Below are 15455 nucleotides of genomic sequence, written 5' to 3' on the forward strand. Positions count from 1 at the left end.
CATGCCATGACACGACGCGACACACTGTACCGCGACGCGACGCGACGCACCGTACCGCGACGCGACGCGATGCACCACACCGCGACGCGACACCGTACCGCGACTCGCCGCGGCGGCAGGGAGCCAAAGTTACCTTTTACGGTAAGTAGCAGCTCGGGCCTGCGGCGTGACATGTCCGTGACCGCGCATGACACTGGACAATAGAAAACAAGCAACGTGGTTAGGACGATGGGTAGACGGAAATGGACATCATTGTCATAGTGGCCAGAGATATTCTAAACATCCCTCACCATATCCCGGCCTGTGATACTATGTGGGGAAATTCAAAGTATTCCATCTCGGGATACTTTGAGCATCCAGACTTTCCATATCTCCGATCACAATATCCCCGAACGGGATATTCAAAATATATTTTTGGATATCCCGTACCATATCCCGTGTTCAGATACCATGTCAGGTTTGTTGTGCTCGCCGGTCGCCTGCGGGCGTCGGCACGTGAGCGCGTCGCGTCTCGTTAGGCGCTTCGAGGCGCGTCCGACCGTCGCCCAACCGTCGCCCGAGCTCAGGTAGTAGGCTGCAAGACTGCCTCCTCGTCGTCCACTCCGTCATGACGCGTCTGCGACCTCAACACCACGTTCACTGCGATTGACTGTGACTACAGCGTGCTGCTACCGCTGCCGACGTCCCGCCCTCGCTGCCCCGCTGTGCCTGCACATAGCCGACGGCCTCTGCCTCCGCCTCGCTGTTCACCAGCACCCTTTAGTCAAGCACGACACCCGTTCTGACGGCTCAGCACCGCCATGTCTGTCTGCCACGCCGCACTACGCTTGTCTCTCACGCGTACACAACTGCTCACGACATAAACGCGACCATGGACCTGGCCTCGTCAGGGCCCGCCTGCCGCTGTTTCCCCGGCACCCTGATTCCAGCCCACGACACGGTCCCTCCCGCGCCCAGACTTGGTCACCATCCAGCAGCACGTCCCAGGTCTCCTCGACAAGCCCGTGTCAGCCGTTGCCTTGGACGTCTGGTGTCTCGCCAGTACCGCCGCGTGCGACTCCGACCACGACATCCTCTGGACACGCTCCCAGCAATCTGAGCGTGAACCGCGTCTGCTACGTACATCGCTGGGCTCTGTGCCGTCCTACAGGTAAGTCCCCGCCCCCTCGACTCTCTCCGGCTATTCCCGCCCCCAACCACCCACGCGTCTTCGATGTCGGCCACCCCGCCTCGCAAGTCGTTCGTCACATCCTATCGATACGCGATGACCCTGCACCGCATGGTACACTCCCGCCACTACGCTACCCACCGTTCTGCGTGGATGCGGGGCGGAACTGTGTGCGTCCGTGCTGCTGATCGTACGCGTCGCTCCCTAGCATCTTGCTGGTGGTCTGCGGGTCCGGATGGCAGTTCGCACGTGTCATGACAAGGACGCGTCCGTCACCCCGGGGCGGCGCCGATGCGAGGGGTGTTAGTGCGGGCAGACACTCAGCGAGGCTGGGATAACGCATCCGCCTAGGGCTCTGTGGTATCATACAGAGCTGGTAAACCTCGAACTGGGTCGAATCTCAACTAGAAGATTCGCCACGGCGATCCGAGCATCGAGCTTCTTGTGCACAGGCGTACGGGTCCGGTCCACGACGTTGGTCAGCCCACCCTCATCGCCTGAAATCTCCCCTCCGCCGCGCGGGACTACCCGCCCGACGTGGTCGGACTCGCGCATGGGCTCCGGAAGGCATAGGACACGACGTACCGCATCAACCAGACAATCAATCCGCGAATCAGCGGACGGTGGGCCGTAGTGACCAGCTCGGGACGTCCCTTTTATCGGGTGCAAGCCACGGCCGGTAGGCCTCCAACGGCATCTTGGCGCGTTGCAGAGCGGATGGTCCGTGGAGGGCTAGATACCGGTGTCATCCGAGGGTACGATGGTGGTCGTACGCGCAGTGTCATCGCTGGACAAACAAGACCGTCTGCCTCAGTGCGACGTCACGATAGGCCGTCGGTACTCACCGTGTAGCCATATCGAAATAGACGGATATGCTCTTACTGCAAGTCAACGTCTGCCCGAGCATCAACGGAGCGCCGACTCGGGCAGCAGGGAACGGGGTGACTGCTACCTTTACGCTAAGAGACCTCTCTGTATGTTCGCGTGATAGGGTATTGCGTGTGCTACCGTCTGATTCGATCCAAGGGTATTGGCATCACGATACATTGAGACGAGGCAAGAAGTTTTGCTAAGTACGATCCGAGGTGACCCAGACTCGAAAGCAGATTGTACATGCGGGGGTTTGCGCACAGTAGTACGAGATGGTGTCACAAGGGATGAGAGACGGCCACGCGCTGGGGACGGAGACCAGTACGGGTGAGGACTGCTACAAGTAAACAACAAAGAGTTGAGTCGAATGAACCGTGTAGCGTATCCATTGCACATCACCCTGGTCGAGCACTGGCAGGCCATATAGGCATAAGTTTGTACAAGATCCCTGTAGTGAGCACAGAGTGATCATACATAAACTCCAGTGCTTACCTGCAGCCATGAGCTACCACTCGTTCATGTATGAGCGAGGCGCCGTCATGTATGAACGAGGCGCCGTCGGTCGTTACCTGATATGGCAGCTACCCCGGGGCAGCCCGGCCCCTTCGTCCCCGGCGGGGCGGTACCACTGGCGCGCGATGCCAGCCTACCCCATTTGGACACACATCGGGGTCAGCGCATCTGAGATCACATACGATCTCGGATCCCCTGCGCCGCCCGCTGCGTGGCGTCAGTTTCGGCCAAGCCCGGAAGCCCGCAATGAGCGGCGAGCGCTTCCACCCGCCGTCTTTGCGACCTCCACCCCAGTGAAAACACCGAATTTTGAGAGCGGTCCATATAGATCTTGTCGCTCTCCTCACTAATGCTGTCGATTGCTGTCGACGCGCGCGCACATTAGACGCGGGGACGATTCCCACACTGGTGGGCGACTGCTCTCTGCGTGTTCCGGCTGGAAGTGTTCGATGCACATTCTCTTGGTATCGTTTGCTGTCGTTTGCTTCCGAATATCGCACTCCGTTGTGGTTGTGCCCAAGTTGTGCCCGTGCACTCACATGCACTTGCCGGTCGAACCTACCGCGCGCCGCAGCCGTATATGGCAGTAAGTTACATAAGCATGCACTCTCCCGAACGAAAGTCAATTATCCTCCTTGTTTACTCCATCCTCCTCTCACAAACACATCATGTGATGATTGTTATAGGTATAAAGTATCTGTAGAAACCTTTGAAACAGATGAAGTGTGCGAGGACAAAACATAGCAGCCATAAGCTTCATCGCATCCAGCGGCCAGCGTGGCACGTGACTTAAGACTTTGGCTGCGAGTGCGTCTACCGTCTTGTAACAACATCCTCCTCGTCTTCCTGCCTAGTTGCCACGCTCCCTCTTTACGTGTCTGCAGATCTCCCGCGCTGTCTGCTCTCATGTCGAGCTCAACATCAGCTGCAGCAATTGCTGCTTCTCAACCTACCAACCCGAGTCAAGAAGATCGCTTCTTCTGTGGTTGCACGAACTGCTTGCGGAAGAACAACTGCTGGCGAACACGAGCGACCTGGTACCGGCACGAACGACAGCGCAAATCTGATATTCAAGCGGGGCGCATCCCACCTCTGGACCCTACGCTAAGGGTTCCGACTCGATTTCCGCGTGCAAAGCGCACCCGTGGCGAAGACCTTGAGGGCGCCGATGAAAGGGGAAAGCGTGTGCGGAGTACGATTCAAGCCGAGGATATTGATGCAGAGACTGCAACGGCGGACACGGAACAGCATCGCGCAGGTGCCGTGTATGAAGCCGGGGCAGATGGGGAGAGCAGGGAGGGGGACTCGAGACTGATACCGGTACACATATTGACATGTATTCACCGTGAGTTGCGCTGACTCCTGCCTAGAGCAATGCAGGGCATGAGGATAGCCTCGAGCCTCCACCTGGGGCTACCGACACTGGATCCTTGGACATGGCCCAGGACGTTTGTGCAGAGCTGCCGTCCGAGCTGCCATCTGAGCAGCAGGATCTGTCGGAGTCACAAAACATCGCTGGCATGACAGCTCAGACCGACGCGGCGAGCCCGAGTGGACAGCAAGGTCCCTCGGCCACTACGAGTCATCTGGACAGTACCTATGTTGCTGAAGCCGGTCCAGACGTGCCCTCCCTTATGTCGAGTTCTCGTGTGCCTGTCGTCGATACAGCCCTCAAATTCATTCATTCGTTAAACTCAGACCCTTGCGCGGCAGACGAGAAGCTCGACGATGAGACGAGACGGCGGCTACGAGACCCTCTTACCACAGTGCCGACACTCACACCAGACGAACGACTTTCCATACGTCTGTTCCTCGCTGACACTGATGGCTCCGAAAAGATTTACAACGAGACGCGCGCTGCAATCACGGAGCGATTCCCCGAGGCTGATGTCCTGTCGCACCATCTTGTCAAGAAGAAGGTTGCAGAGCTGACGGGTGTCGTATCGATACTGGAGGACATGTGCCCGAATAGCTGCCTCGCGTACACTGGGCCCTACGCAGCCCTGGAGACGTGCCCACACTGTGGAGAGCCTCGGTACGATGCTGTGGCGGCTGCGCGCAATATCAAGAAAGCACACCAGCAGTTTAATACCTTTCCGATTGGTCCGCAGATCCAAGCCCGGTATCGCTCACCGTCAGGCGCGGACGATATGCAGTACCGGAGAAGTGTCATGGCGGATATCTTGGAGGAGCTGCGGACATCGGGACACCTCAATGGTGTCGAAGATATCCCATACGGATCCGACTTCTGGGATGCATACCAGCGGGGCGAAATCCTCCCGGAGGACACTTGTTTGCTATTCTCCATGGATGGTGCACAGCTCTATGAACACAAGGCATCGAATTGCTGGATATACATATGGATCCTCGTTGACGTAGCCCCCGACAAGCGCTATAAGAAGAAGTACGTTCTCATGGGTGCGATCATACCTGGTCCGAACAAACCCAAAAATTCCGACTCATACCTCTTCACTGGGCTTCATCACGTTGTATCGTTACAACGCGACCCCTTGATTGTATGGGATGCTCGTCAGAAGAAGTCTTTCCGCTCGCGCCCATGGATCTTCCTTGTGGAGGCAGATGCAGTCGGTGCACCTGATCTGACAGGCTATGTCGGACATCATGGAAAGAAAGGCTGTCGGAATGGATGTGGCCGCAAGGGGTGGAGGAAGCCTGGAGCTCCGCACTATTATGCGGTCTGTCGCAAGCCTGACAACTATAATGAGCGCGGATGCGATGACGATGACTACGAGCCATCGGACTTACCACCTGCTTCGTCGCAGCAGTACAAGGAGGACCTCCAATACCTACAAGAATTCACATCAGTCACGAACTACGATGCACGACGCCTCGAGACGGGTTTATCGAAGCCCAGTATCTTCCTTGGTATGCCATCATCTTGTCGTCTTCCAATTCCGCGGCTCTTTCCTGGCGATATCATGCATGCATGTGGTATCAATGTACCAGACCTTATCCAGAAGCTCTTCCGTGGCACGCTCGATTGCGATACGAAGAATGGGGATAACAAAGCATCTTGGGATTGGGCTGTCCTAGTCGGGGATGTCTGGAAGACGCATGGCGAAGCTGTTGCGACCGCGCGCCAGTACCTCCCAGGATCCTTTGGACGTCCACCGCGCAATCCTGCGGAGAAGATCTCCAGTGGGTACAAGTGCTGGGAATTTCTCCACTGGATGTATGGCATGCTCCCTGCCCTACTTTACGGTGTACTACCCGAGGCCTACTGGAAACATTTCTGCAAGCTCGTTGCAGGTGTCCGGATTGTTTTTCAGCGACGGACAATGCGTGCAGAGCGCGAGTACGCGCACACGATGATTAGTGACTTCATCTACGAATTTGAAAAGCTGTACGTCCAGCGCAAGATCTCACGTATGCACTTCTTGCCACAGTGTCTGCATGCCATCCTCCATCATCCTACCGAATTCGAACGCATTGGGCCACTCATATGTTCATCTCAGTTCACGATGGAAAGGACTATAGGCGATCTCGGCGGCGAGATACGACAACCTTCAAATGTGTTCGCTAACCTCGCACAGCGTGCTCTGCGACGCGCTCAAGTCAACGGACTGAAGGCCATGTTCCCGGACCTCGATCCTGACGAACACGGTCCTTCTAACCGTGTTCCTATCTGTGATCTAGGTGGTGGATATAGCTTGCTACATCCACGCGAAGATCACCCTCGCCTAGTTCGCCAATGTGAAGCTCGTGCGATCATGCAATACCTTCGCCGCTACACGGTGGTCGAGAACCTGGACGAAGACGAAGATGAAGTTCATGTCCAGCGGTGGGCTCGCTGCCGTATTCCGAATGGTCAAATCTGCCGTAGTTCTTGGAAGGAGGTCCCGAACCATGTCACACGAATCTCGCGGAATGTAAAGGTAGCCTCTAGTAATCATTCTGTCCGATTGCATTTCTAAGCTGAAGCTCTACAGTACAGAACAGCATCCAAGATCAGCTATGGCGAAGTACTGTATTATTTCCAGGTCAAGACAGTCGATGTGCGCTGCAAAACACTTGCTCTTGTTGCTCAATATGGATCACCAAATCGTCGCTTACTCGAGATGTCCTCTGGGGTTGTATGGGCCTGCCATGCGGGAGGTGATAATGCACTTACAGTCATTGATGTCAAGAACATCATAGCATGTTCAGCGATGATACCATTCTCGCCACCAGGCTTCGATGTTTCTGACACAAACAAGGTATATTTTGCAATGGACAAGATGGGCGTGGAGATGGATGTACTGGGTGGTCTTAGCAGCACTGACACATATAATATGGACGAAGATGAGGATATGTAGTCGTAGAAGTAGCTAGTCATATACAATTGTGTCAGTCGGATTCAGGAAGCCCGAGCAGAGCAAGCGAGGTACGGTATACTAAATTAGGCGCTCTGTACTTGTGTTGTGGCGTCGTCTCTGAGTCGACCTGCCGGCGACAGCCACGACGTAGGTTGCTGTGGCAGAGAACAATATCTACGTTGCTGGTGCTCTCTGCTGCACATCTCATGCCTCCGCTCTTTACTCCAGACTATGGATTTGGCACCGAGTATGCAGGAACATTCTTAGGCTCCTCGTCGCCGCTCTCCTCTGGCACCGGCCTCAGCTTAGAAGTCGACTACAACGATCCTTTCACGCCGCCTCCCCGACGCGCAAGCAGTACACTACCTAATGGAAACATATTGGAGCCACACTCATTTGTACAAGTACGTGCCACCATGCTTTGGAATACCGGATTGCACTAATCTAGCCATCGTCTGAATGTTGTGACATGTCAGACCAACCCTGCAAGCTTCGGTGCACATAGCCTTAATGAACACAATTTTCAAGTATATATGTCACAGGCTGGCCACGATATGTTATTGCGTGCGCAAAACCGCACGTATCAGATGCGGCTGCAGCAGATCGAACGCCTTAATACTGAGAACCAGGAATTATTAATCTTCAAGTTTGTTCTTTCCTGCACGGTGTATGCTTCTCGTTGTACTAATTACGAACCTATTTGATGTCCAATAGGAAGTTATATAACAACATCATCGAGCGAATCCCATCACTTATCGGCATGGCTGCGCATGCTACGCCAGCTACCACCGGGTCCAATCATGCCCATACAACGCCGCCCACACCAGGAGTAGCTCCGTGGGCGAACTCCCGAGTCACTCTTGGTCTTGGGCTCCAGCTACCCTGCCCACCACCTTTGCCACCTGCAATTCACTACTGGACACGAGCCGACTGGACTGCCCGTGACAAGACGAAGGCAGGGAAGCAGGGACCCCAGCCGGAAGATCAGAACGTAGCACAGCACTATATGGAGGATGAGAATGGAGAGCCAGTATCAGGATATGTGGCGAAACAGGCGCGTACGATGCTCCAAGCATTGTTTCACTCACTCCATTGGAGTGGCCAGGCAGCCCCGTCGTCTCAGACTCTCTCGCATGAAGCCCGTGTATACCTCCACGTCTCCTTGTCGACACACTTCCCTATGCTCCTTTACTGCGTCGGTGGCACCTGGAAGATCGACCACTTCATTAGCCAGCATTATCCCGGGTTCTACAGGAGGCATGTCCTCAACAAAGGGTGCCCAAGCGAGCTTGATCTGAAGCAGGAGCCCACCGAGGAGAAGTTCGACGATGACAACGACAAGTCGGACGCCGAAGCCGCGATCCCTGCCACTCCTGTCAAACCCGTCAAACGTCCTGCCAGAGGACATGGCGACAAGCACCGGCGGCGCAAGAAGGCCCGAGATAACGCGCCAGTTACCATCGACCTTGCTGGCTCGGACGGCGATGTTCCTATGGGTGCACCGGCTCAGGCTGACTTGGCAGCTCCTGCGAGTCCTGCGAGCAATATCGAAGTCTCGGCATCAGCGACACCGGGCAACATTGCGACATCTAGTACCACGGCTTGCGCTCCCCTGGTGCCCGCCTCAATGTCTATTGCCCACCCCTACCCTCAGATCACTCCCGACATGCACTCTTGTACTGCAGATGATGGCGCCATCCGTGTTGTTGAGACAGACACCGCTGACACGTCGCGGTCTCGCGTTCGATCCGACTCGGCCCTGAGTTACGTTGACAGCCTCCCACAACCTCACGCCACTGCCACCCCAGGAAGTATGCCTGTTCAGGCTGCTGCGACAGTGGCAGCGAGTACCACTCATGTCAACAAGGTGGTCCATCCGGATCATAGCTTGCTGCCGACTCGGACTCTCCCGGGTCACAGCAGCTCTGAGGCGGTCGTGACAACGAACGGTCGTGAAGCCGCGATAAGCGAGGAGATGCGCGAGATGGACACTAGTACGACCCACACCCTACCATCTGAGTGTGTTCCCAGGCTAACCTGGCCTCGCGTAGATACTCAGGCCACCGACATGCTTCCGGTCAGCCTCGAAGTCGAGAGCAACACGGTGCCCGGAAACACACCTACATCTCGCGGCGTCCCCGAGCCATCGATCGCCAATCCTGTTGTGATGGCGCCGAGCACAGCTACTCGCATGGACTTGAACGCGTCGGAGACAGATACTTCGACTCACATTGGCGCCTTCGACCAGTCGACCTCAGCAACTCATGGTGTCAGCCACCCTCCGCCTCCTGCTCCTCGTACTGCGCTAGTTTCGAGTCACGTCAGTGATCCACAGAGGGCCAATCCGGATGACGTGTGCTCCCAGGCCCCAAATCTCGGCAGCAGCACTATACCGGATCCTACATTGTCCAGCACCCCAGTGCCAGCTCCCACTAATAGTTCGCAGATCTCTGCGACTCGGAACACATTTGTACCTCCGCCAAGACCTATGTAAGCTGCCCCCGAGGCGTGTCGCAATGTCTTTACTGACTACAATTCCGAGTAGGCCAGTTTCCCGTAGGGCTAGGAGCCCTATTAGGCAATTGCCTGATACCTCCGACTCGGTGCCCGTGGCCGCCGAACGCGATCCTGCGTTACAATCACACGATACACCGCAGCCAGCTATGGCGACTTCTGGGACAGACGAGCAGGCTTCGACGTCGAACGAGGCTGTAAAAGCGTCTACCGAACTGAGGTCTACGATCAATGAGAAGTTTGTCCACTTACTGTCCTGCCGTCTTCCTGTTGTGCTGACAATGATGATCATTGATCTCTATAGACAGGTCCATCTGGCGAAGTATATCCAAGTTCACGGCGAGGATGCACTCCTTTGCGATTGGCGCGAGGCATACAAGAATGACCGGAAGGACCAGACGAAGCTCGCGGTGAGACCGATGTGTCATTGAGTCATAGAATGTGTTGTCATTGCTCACCCTGGGTTGTGTAGGCTTTAAGAAAGGAGACTGAGGCAGCAAAGGCGAAGGTGCGTGTACTACATCCGTCTTCGATGATGTTGATCTCAACAAATTGCCTCGGCGCAGCGCACGAATGCAAAGGGCAAGGCGAAGGCTCGCTGATTCGCGCCAATGCCAGTGGATTGATCTACGAAGACGCGCATTTCGCAGTGAGCTACGAACTAATACTTTAACTAATGGGCATGGGTTCCTGTAGCTCGATGCTACTCGCCGCTCGATGCTACTAGTAGTATATGATGCTGTAGTTTGTCACACTGCTACGGATTGCTGAATATATGCCATTCGATGGGATTATATGTTGCTCGAGGAGCACAATCTGGGATCAGTTCTATGACAATCTACCAGAATTGTTGGCTAGGTACTACTCAAATCGACACCGAACGATAGCTACATCAATATGAGCCGTCTTCTGTCTGTCGTGAGCGAACAACTCAGAATTTGTGACTGACGTCGACCACAATCTATGGAAGTCGACATCATCCGATGTTTGTCTCATTTTGGTTTTGATGTCGATTTTGGTCGAACACCAGCAGTCTGACACCAGACAATCCACACGGATCACTCTGAAACTTTGGCGTTTTCACTGGGCCTCCACCATTCCCGCGTCGGTCACCGGCGTCGTCGGAGCACAGGGCGCACGACGATGGTGAACATGCAGGGCCAATGCCCCGCATGCAGATGCAGCCGACGAACGGGCAGCGGGTGTGACAGCGAAGGGCGAGGGTGAGTGTACACACACACGAGCGAACGAGCTGACCACGGCCACAGGATGCGGTGACGTGCAGAACAACCCGCACGTCGACCGCGAGCACGCAGGGCTCATGTCTCGCGTGCAAACACAGCCGACGGGCGGACCACGGGCACGGGTGCGAGGGCGGGTGGGTGCGAGGGCAGGTGGGTGCGAGGGAGGGTGGGTGCGAGGGCGTGCAGGCGGACAGGTGGATGGGCGGGCGAGCACACGGTCAGCTACACGGGCAGACAAGGGGACGGGTGGATGCGCGGATGCGCGGATGGGTAGGACAGTGGGCAGACAGGTAAGCAGGCAGGCGACAGCACATGTCCACTGCGAGCGCGCTGAGCGAATGCCCAGTACGCAGACGCAGCCGACAACTGCAGACGCAGGCACTCAAGCTGATAAAGAGCAGGAGGGCGGACGGTTGAGTGGGCGGGCGGACGAGCGGCGGGTGGACGAGCAAGCGGACGGATGGACCAGCGGGCAGGCGGATCAGCGGCGGGAGGACCAGCGGGCAGCCGGCGAGCGGCAGGTGGACGAGCCGGTGAGCAGACTGATACGTTGACAAGCAGACAAGCGGGCGAGCGGGTGAGTAGACGGACAAGCAGGTGAACGGGAAAGTGCGAGTGCGAGACTGCGAGAGGGCGCGAGGGCGAGAGGGTAAGCAGGCGGACACAGAGTGCGGACCAGCACCACACGCACGGCGACCGCGAGCGTGCAGGGCAATTGCTCCGCACGCAAGCATGGCCGACGAACGGAAGGCGGGCGCGTCAGTGATAAGTGACCGCAATGATGGGCAGGGCCGGGGCGCGCAACGCACACCAACTGCGCCGGGCAACTGCCCTACTGCCCCTGCACGCAGATACGGCCAAGATGTCACTAAATAGAGACCTTGTAATGGTAGTAATAACATTGTATTCTATGCATATACAGTACCCACCGCCGCCAAGCCCAAAGTCAATGATTCACCGCTCGCAACTCAAAGAACCAGTACACTAGTGTAGATAGACATCCCTACCGAATACGAGAATAGCTTGTGTGTTGTACTGCACCCTCATGTGTTGTATTCCTTCAGTATATGTAACTAGACATGCATCTATTCACTATTGTAGCATAGAAGACATGCACGTATACTGCGAAACGGCCAGAGCGCGAGTCGCACGTATGTTGCAGGCCTAAGTAGGACCGTTAAACACATTGTGATTGGCCAGGAACAGCCCGAGCACATCGGAGTTGCCCAATGCGGTGAGGCAACAAATAGATACAAACGTTGAGTTTACGGGCGCCCGCAAGGTTCGCCCAGGTACTACTATAGCTGTTCCTTCTACCCACCCCAGCCTGACCCTCGGACCAGCACGAACGGTGATGCGCCGACCAGCACAAGCAGCGGCGCGGTGACCAGCACGAATGGCGCGTAAGCAGGTACGAATGCGACCATTTCAGTGGGTACAAACAGCGGCACGTTGACAAAGACGAACAGTGCGTCTGCAGGGACGAATGGTGCGTCTGCGGGTACGAACAGCAGCGTATCGACCAGCAGGGTCCCTGCGGAATACACGGGCAGCATCATGCATATCATGATCATCGACGGTGTCGACTGCAGCCCGTACGTCCCCTCCGCCTCGTCTCAAACACTGTCGCTGACACTTGACCTCCGTGGGAAGCTGCATGCGCACTGTACCTGGTGCTCCAGGAGCCTACGAGCCGTCGTCTACGCCCGCGAACCCGAGCTTGGTGAGCACAGCGTGGAGCATGCCGCGCCCGGCCTGTATTGGCGTAGGTACGAACTACGAAGGAGTCGAGGCAATTGAGGCCTACCCACCACCCCAGTTGCTGCGGCTCGCACCCGCCCACCATCTACGATTTCGCTCTTTGCCGTCCCACATATAGAGTCGTCGGCATTCACGACCACGACCTCCCCACGGCTCTACTTCTCGGAACTGTGGCTGCATGCACCACCTCACCATGACGTATGCGCTCCTTGCGCACGCCGCGTGCGCGCTCAGCTGCCGTTGCAGGTCCCCGAGCGCATCGTGCAGGTCGTGGAAGAGTGCAAGTGCGGGACGAAGCGCACCTCGACATCCCAATACCCTAAGCTTATAAGCTTGACAGACGGGGGTCCCCTGTCAAGCTAGTAAGCTTGCATAGGCGTAATCCCCACCACCGCCGGTAGCACCGCGGGTTCGCGACCGGTACTACTGGATATGGTGTTAGATGCTGCCGGGGCTATCGGGCCTGTTATCTACTGCGATAAGATCACCGTCCCGCCCTCGGGCGCCGTCGCTCCTGGGCCGAGTCCCGCTCCCCTCGGCGTTGTCTCGGCGGCGCTTCCCCGCCTCCCACGCGCCATCGCGCGCGCTGTCGTCCTCGTCGTCGGCCACAACGACGACGACTAACACCTTCCCTGGGTCCGTTTTTGCCCGTTTCTTTTGTGATTCATTCATCGTGTGTCGTAGGTAGGGACTCAGGTGTAAGTAGTATGCTCGTGCTGGAGTTCCACTTGCAATAGGACATGACATTATAAACATACTGACTACTACATGATGACATGGACGAGAGCACAAGACAACAGCCAGCTCGACTACCATCGACATCAACAGCAGCGAGGTCGTCGGGGGACGAGGGAACGAGCACGGTAACCTAAGAGCGCGGCATGCATTGGTCGACGCGGCGCTGCGGTGGTCATCGGCGCGATCCTAAGCAGCGGCCGACGGCGACGCAGGGCCTGGCGCGATGGCCGGTACCATTCCTTGCACGAAGGTCGGCGCGTCTGACGTGGGCATTGATGTGGCACCCTGCACGGTGCTCGACACGGCGGTCGATGTAGCACCCGGCGTAGACGTTGGAGCAGTTGTCGGCGATGGAGCAGTTGTCGACGAAGCAGCATTCGTTGCCTGTGTGTTGCTCTGCTGACTCGCCTTCTTCGTGTTCCGCTTCTTCGGAGCCTTCGGCGTCGACGCAGTGCTTTTTGCAGCCTTTGGAGCCTTCGGCGTCGAAGTGCCTTTCACGTGGCTCTTCCTCGTCTTCTCCTTGACTAGCCGTACAGTTCCATCGGAGTCGGTGAACATGTTCATGCTGACGAAGTCGGCGAGGGGTACTCCACCGCGCGGACGCTTTTCGGGGTGTGCCCCTTCGCCAGGGCTGTCGGGAGCACTCCTCTTATCACCGACTGACGCCTCACTCGCATCCATGCCAGTGACACTGGGCCTGCCAGTAGTTGAGTCTGTAGAGGGTGGGCTTGCTGTGACGTCGGGTGCTGCAGTTGGGTCCACGGAGCTGTCACCTGCACATTCGTGTAAGACTTGTATGAGTGCTAATACAACACTTCACGAGTGTGTACAGCGCACCTTGGTTCGATACTCCACCTTCGCCATCCTGCCCTTGCCCTCCCTCCACCACTACACTGCTAGCTTCCACATCCGACGCCGCTGCGAGCTCCTCGATCTTCCGCCTGCGCTCCTCCTGGTACAACTTCCACTCACTGTCATTCAGCTTCCGGAAGCCCGCGACGCCATTCTCGAGAGCCGCAACGACGATCTTCAGGTTGTTCCTGTTGCCGATGTCGGTAGGACACGCGAAGGGAATCCCAGTCGGCCAGCCAAACATGATGGTATGGTTAGGATCACCGATCTGCGCACGGAAGGAGTGGTAGTTCATGGTTGTTACATGGGCAGGGTCGATGGCAGCATCTACATACTCGTCAATAGGGCAGCGTCGTGAACGAGTATGTAAGACGTACTCAGTTTCTCCAACACAAGCTTCGAGAGTTGTTTCTTGATATTCTGTGTCACCTCCTTGTAGTTCGCGGTAACCCCTGTACATATCATGAGCTATCTTCCGAGTACAACACGTCGAACATGACATACCTTTTACCCCAGATATATTATGGGCTTCCATTCGAACTACGAACTCCATGACACTCATCCCTGTCACGAGCTCAATGAACTCAGCTGCACGCGGTGTAGTGGATGTGACAAAGGGCATAGAAGGCGAGTCGGGGCTGCCCCTGAATGCAAATAGAATACTATCCGTGGTCGTCCGGCACTTTAACGCCTCGAGCTATGAGCCGTTGCGTTCATAAGCTCCGTAGAATGGAAAGAGTACTTCAGTACTCACATCACCTTTCTGGACAGATAACGACGCACGCGTGTCTGAATACGACGCCACGTCATTGTTGTGTGTCCCATACTTTCGGTTTGCTCGTTTCGCTCCGAGTTCCTTCACAGCCTCCTGAGTGGCCTCCGCCTGCTCCTCCTTCGACATGGCATGCCACAGAACTGATAATTCCTTCGAGAGGTCGCTGGTCTTCATCCGCGGGGCGCCTTCCGGCAGCTCTGGCAAGATGTCAGGGTGTATTAGTCAGCCTCGACGCAGAAGACGTGCCATTGTTTCGCCGCTTCGTTTCAGCAGACATGTAGGCATTCCACGGCGACGTAGCTTTCTGGTAGACAGTTTTGTTGGGGCATTGCATGATCAAGCAGTGGTAATGCTGAACAGTCTTGCGTCCGAACTTCTCACGAAGAGCCACAGCTTCGGTCCACATGCGCTCCTTGACGCCTTTAAGTGCGGTGTCGATGTCTTCTGCCCTTCGAACTCGTGCCACGGTGAGAATCTTCTTAGCTTCTGGAGAGAGTTTCCGGCCCGACCGATGCCTGTGCCTCCACGGTTTGCGCGTCAGCTGCTGTCCATCCCTTACCACCTTCTCGGGAAGGCGATCCAGGAGGCCAGTCAACTTCCGACTACTCAGAAGAGGCATGGCATAAGCTAGGAGAAGGGTGGGTGATTGGTATAGAGAGTACGTGGCAACTGTAGTTCATCGTCAGGGAGAAGTGAAAGCACAA

At 56.3% G+C, this 15455-nt stretch overlaps 4 protein-coding genes across 4 annotated transcripts; 3 read left to right on the forward strand and 1 right to left on the reverse strand.

The window, feature by feature from the left end:
* Positions 1-4509: 4509 nt before the first annotated feature.
* Positions 4510-4965, forward strand: B0H18DRAFT_881116 (uncharacterized protein; the record flags this gene model as incomplete). The annotated part of the gene is made up of 1 exon (XM_048040824.1): positions 4510-4965. A coding segment is annotated over one exon (456 nt), but the record flags the coding sequence as incomplete, so codon positions are not given.
* A 525-nt stretch (positions 4966-5490) lies between these two features.
* B0H18DRAFT_881096 (uncharacterized protein) lies at positions 5491-6867 on the forward strand (the record flags this gene model as incomplete). Its single annotated transcript, XM_048040821.1, has 2 exons — positions 5491-6468; positions 6520-6867. 2 exons carry the CDS (start codon positions 5491-5493, stop codon positions 6865-6867), a joined length of 1326 nt encoding a protein of 441 aa, XP_047890143.1.
* Positions 6868-10883: 4016 nt separating this feature from the next.
* Positions 10884-13010, forward strand: B0H18DRAFT_1121959 (uncharacterized protein; the record flags this gene model as incomplete). The annotated part of the gene is made up of 7 exons (XM_048034429.1): positions 10884-10915; positions 10972-11158; positions 11993-12036; positions 12095-12390; positions 12445-12584; positions 12633-12748; positions 12788-13010. 7 exons carry the CDS (start codon positions 10884-10886, stop codon positions 13008-13010), a joined length of 1038 nt encoding a protein of 345 aa, XP_047890144.1.
* A 1075-nt stretch (positions 13011-14085) lies between these two features.
* B0H18DRAFT_829088 (uncharacterized protein) lies at positions 14086-14919 on the reverse strand (the record flags this gene model as incomplete). Its single annotated transcript, XM_048039374.1, has 4 exons — positions 14086-14303; positions 14354-14428; positions 14481-14673; positions 14731-14919. Coding segments are annotated over 4 exons (675 nt in total), but the record flags the coding sequence as incomplete, so codon positions are not given.
* Positions 14920-15455: the final 536 nt, after the last annotated feature.

This window comes from Fomitopsis serialis (genome assembly GCF_022376445.1).
Source record: "Fomitopsis serialis strain Sig1Antser10 chromosome Unknown B0H18scaffold_69, whole genome shotgun sequence".
NCBI lineage: Eukaryota > Fungi > Basidiomycota > Agaricomycetes > Polyporales > Fomitopsidaceae > Fomitopsis > Fomitopsis serialis.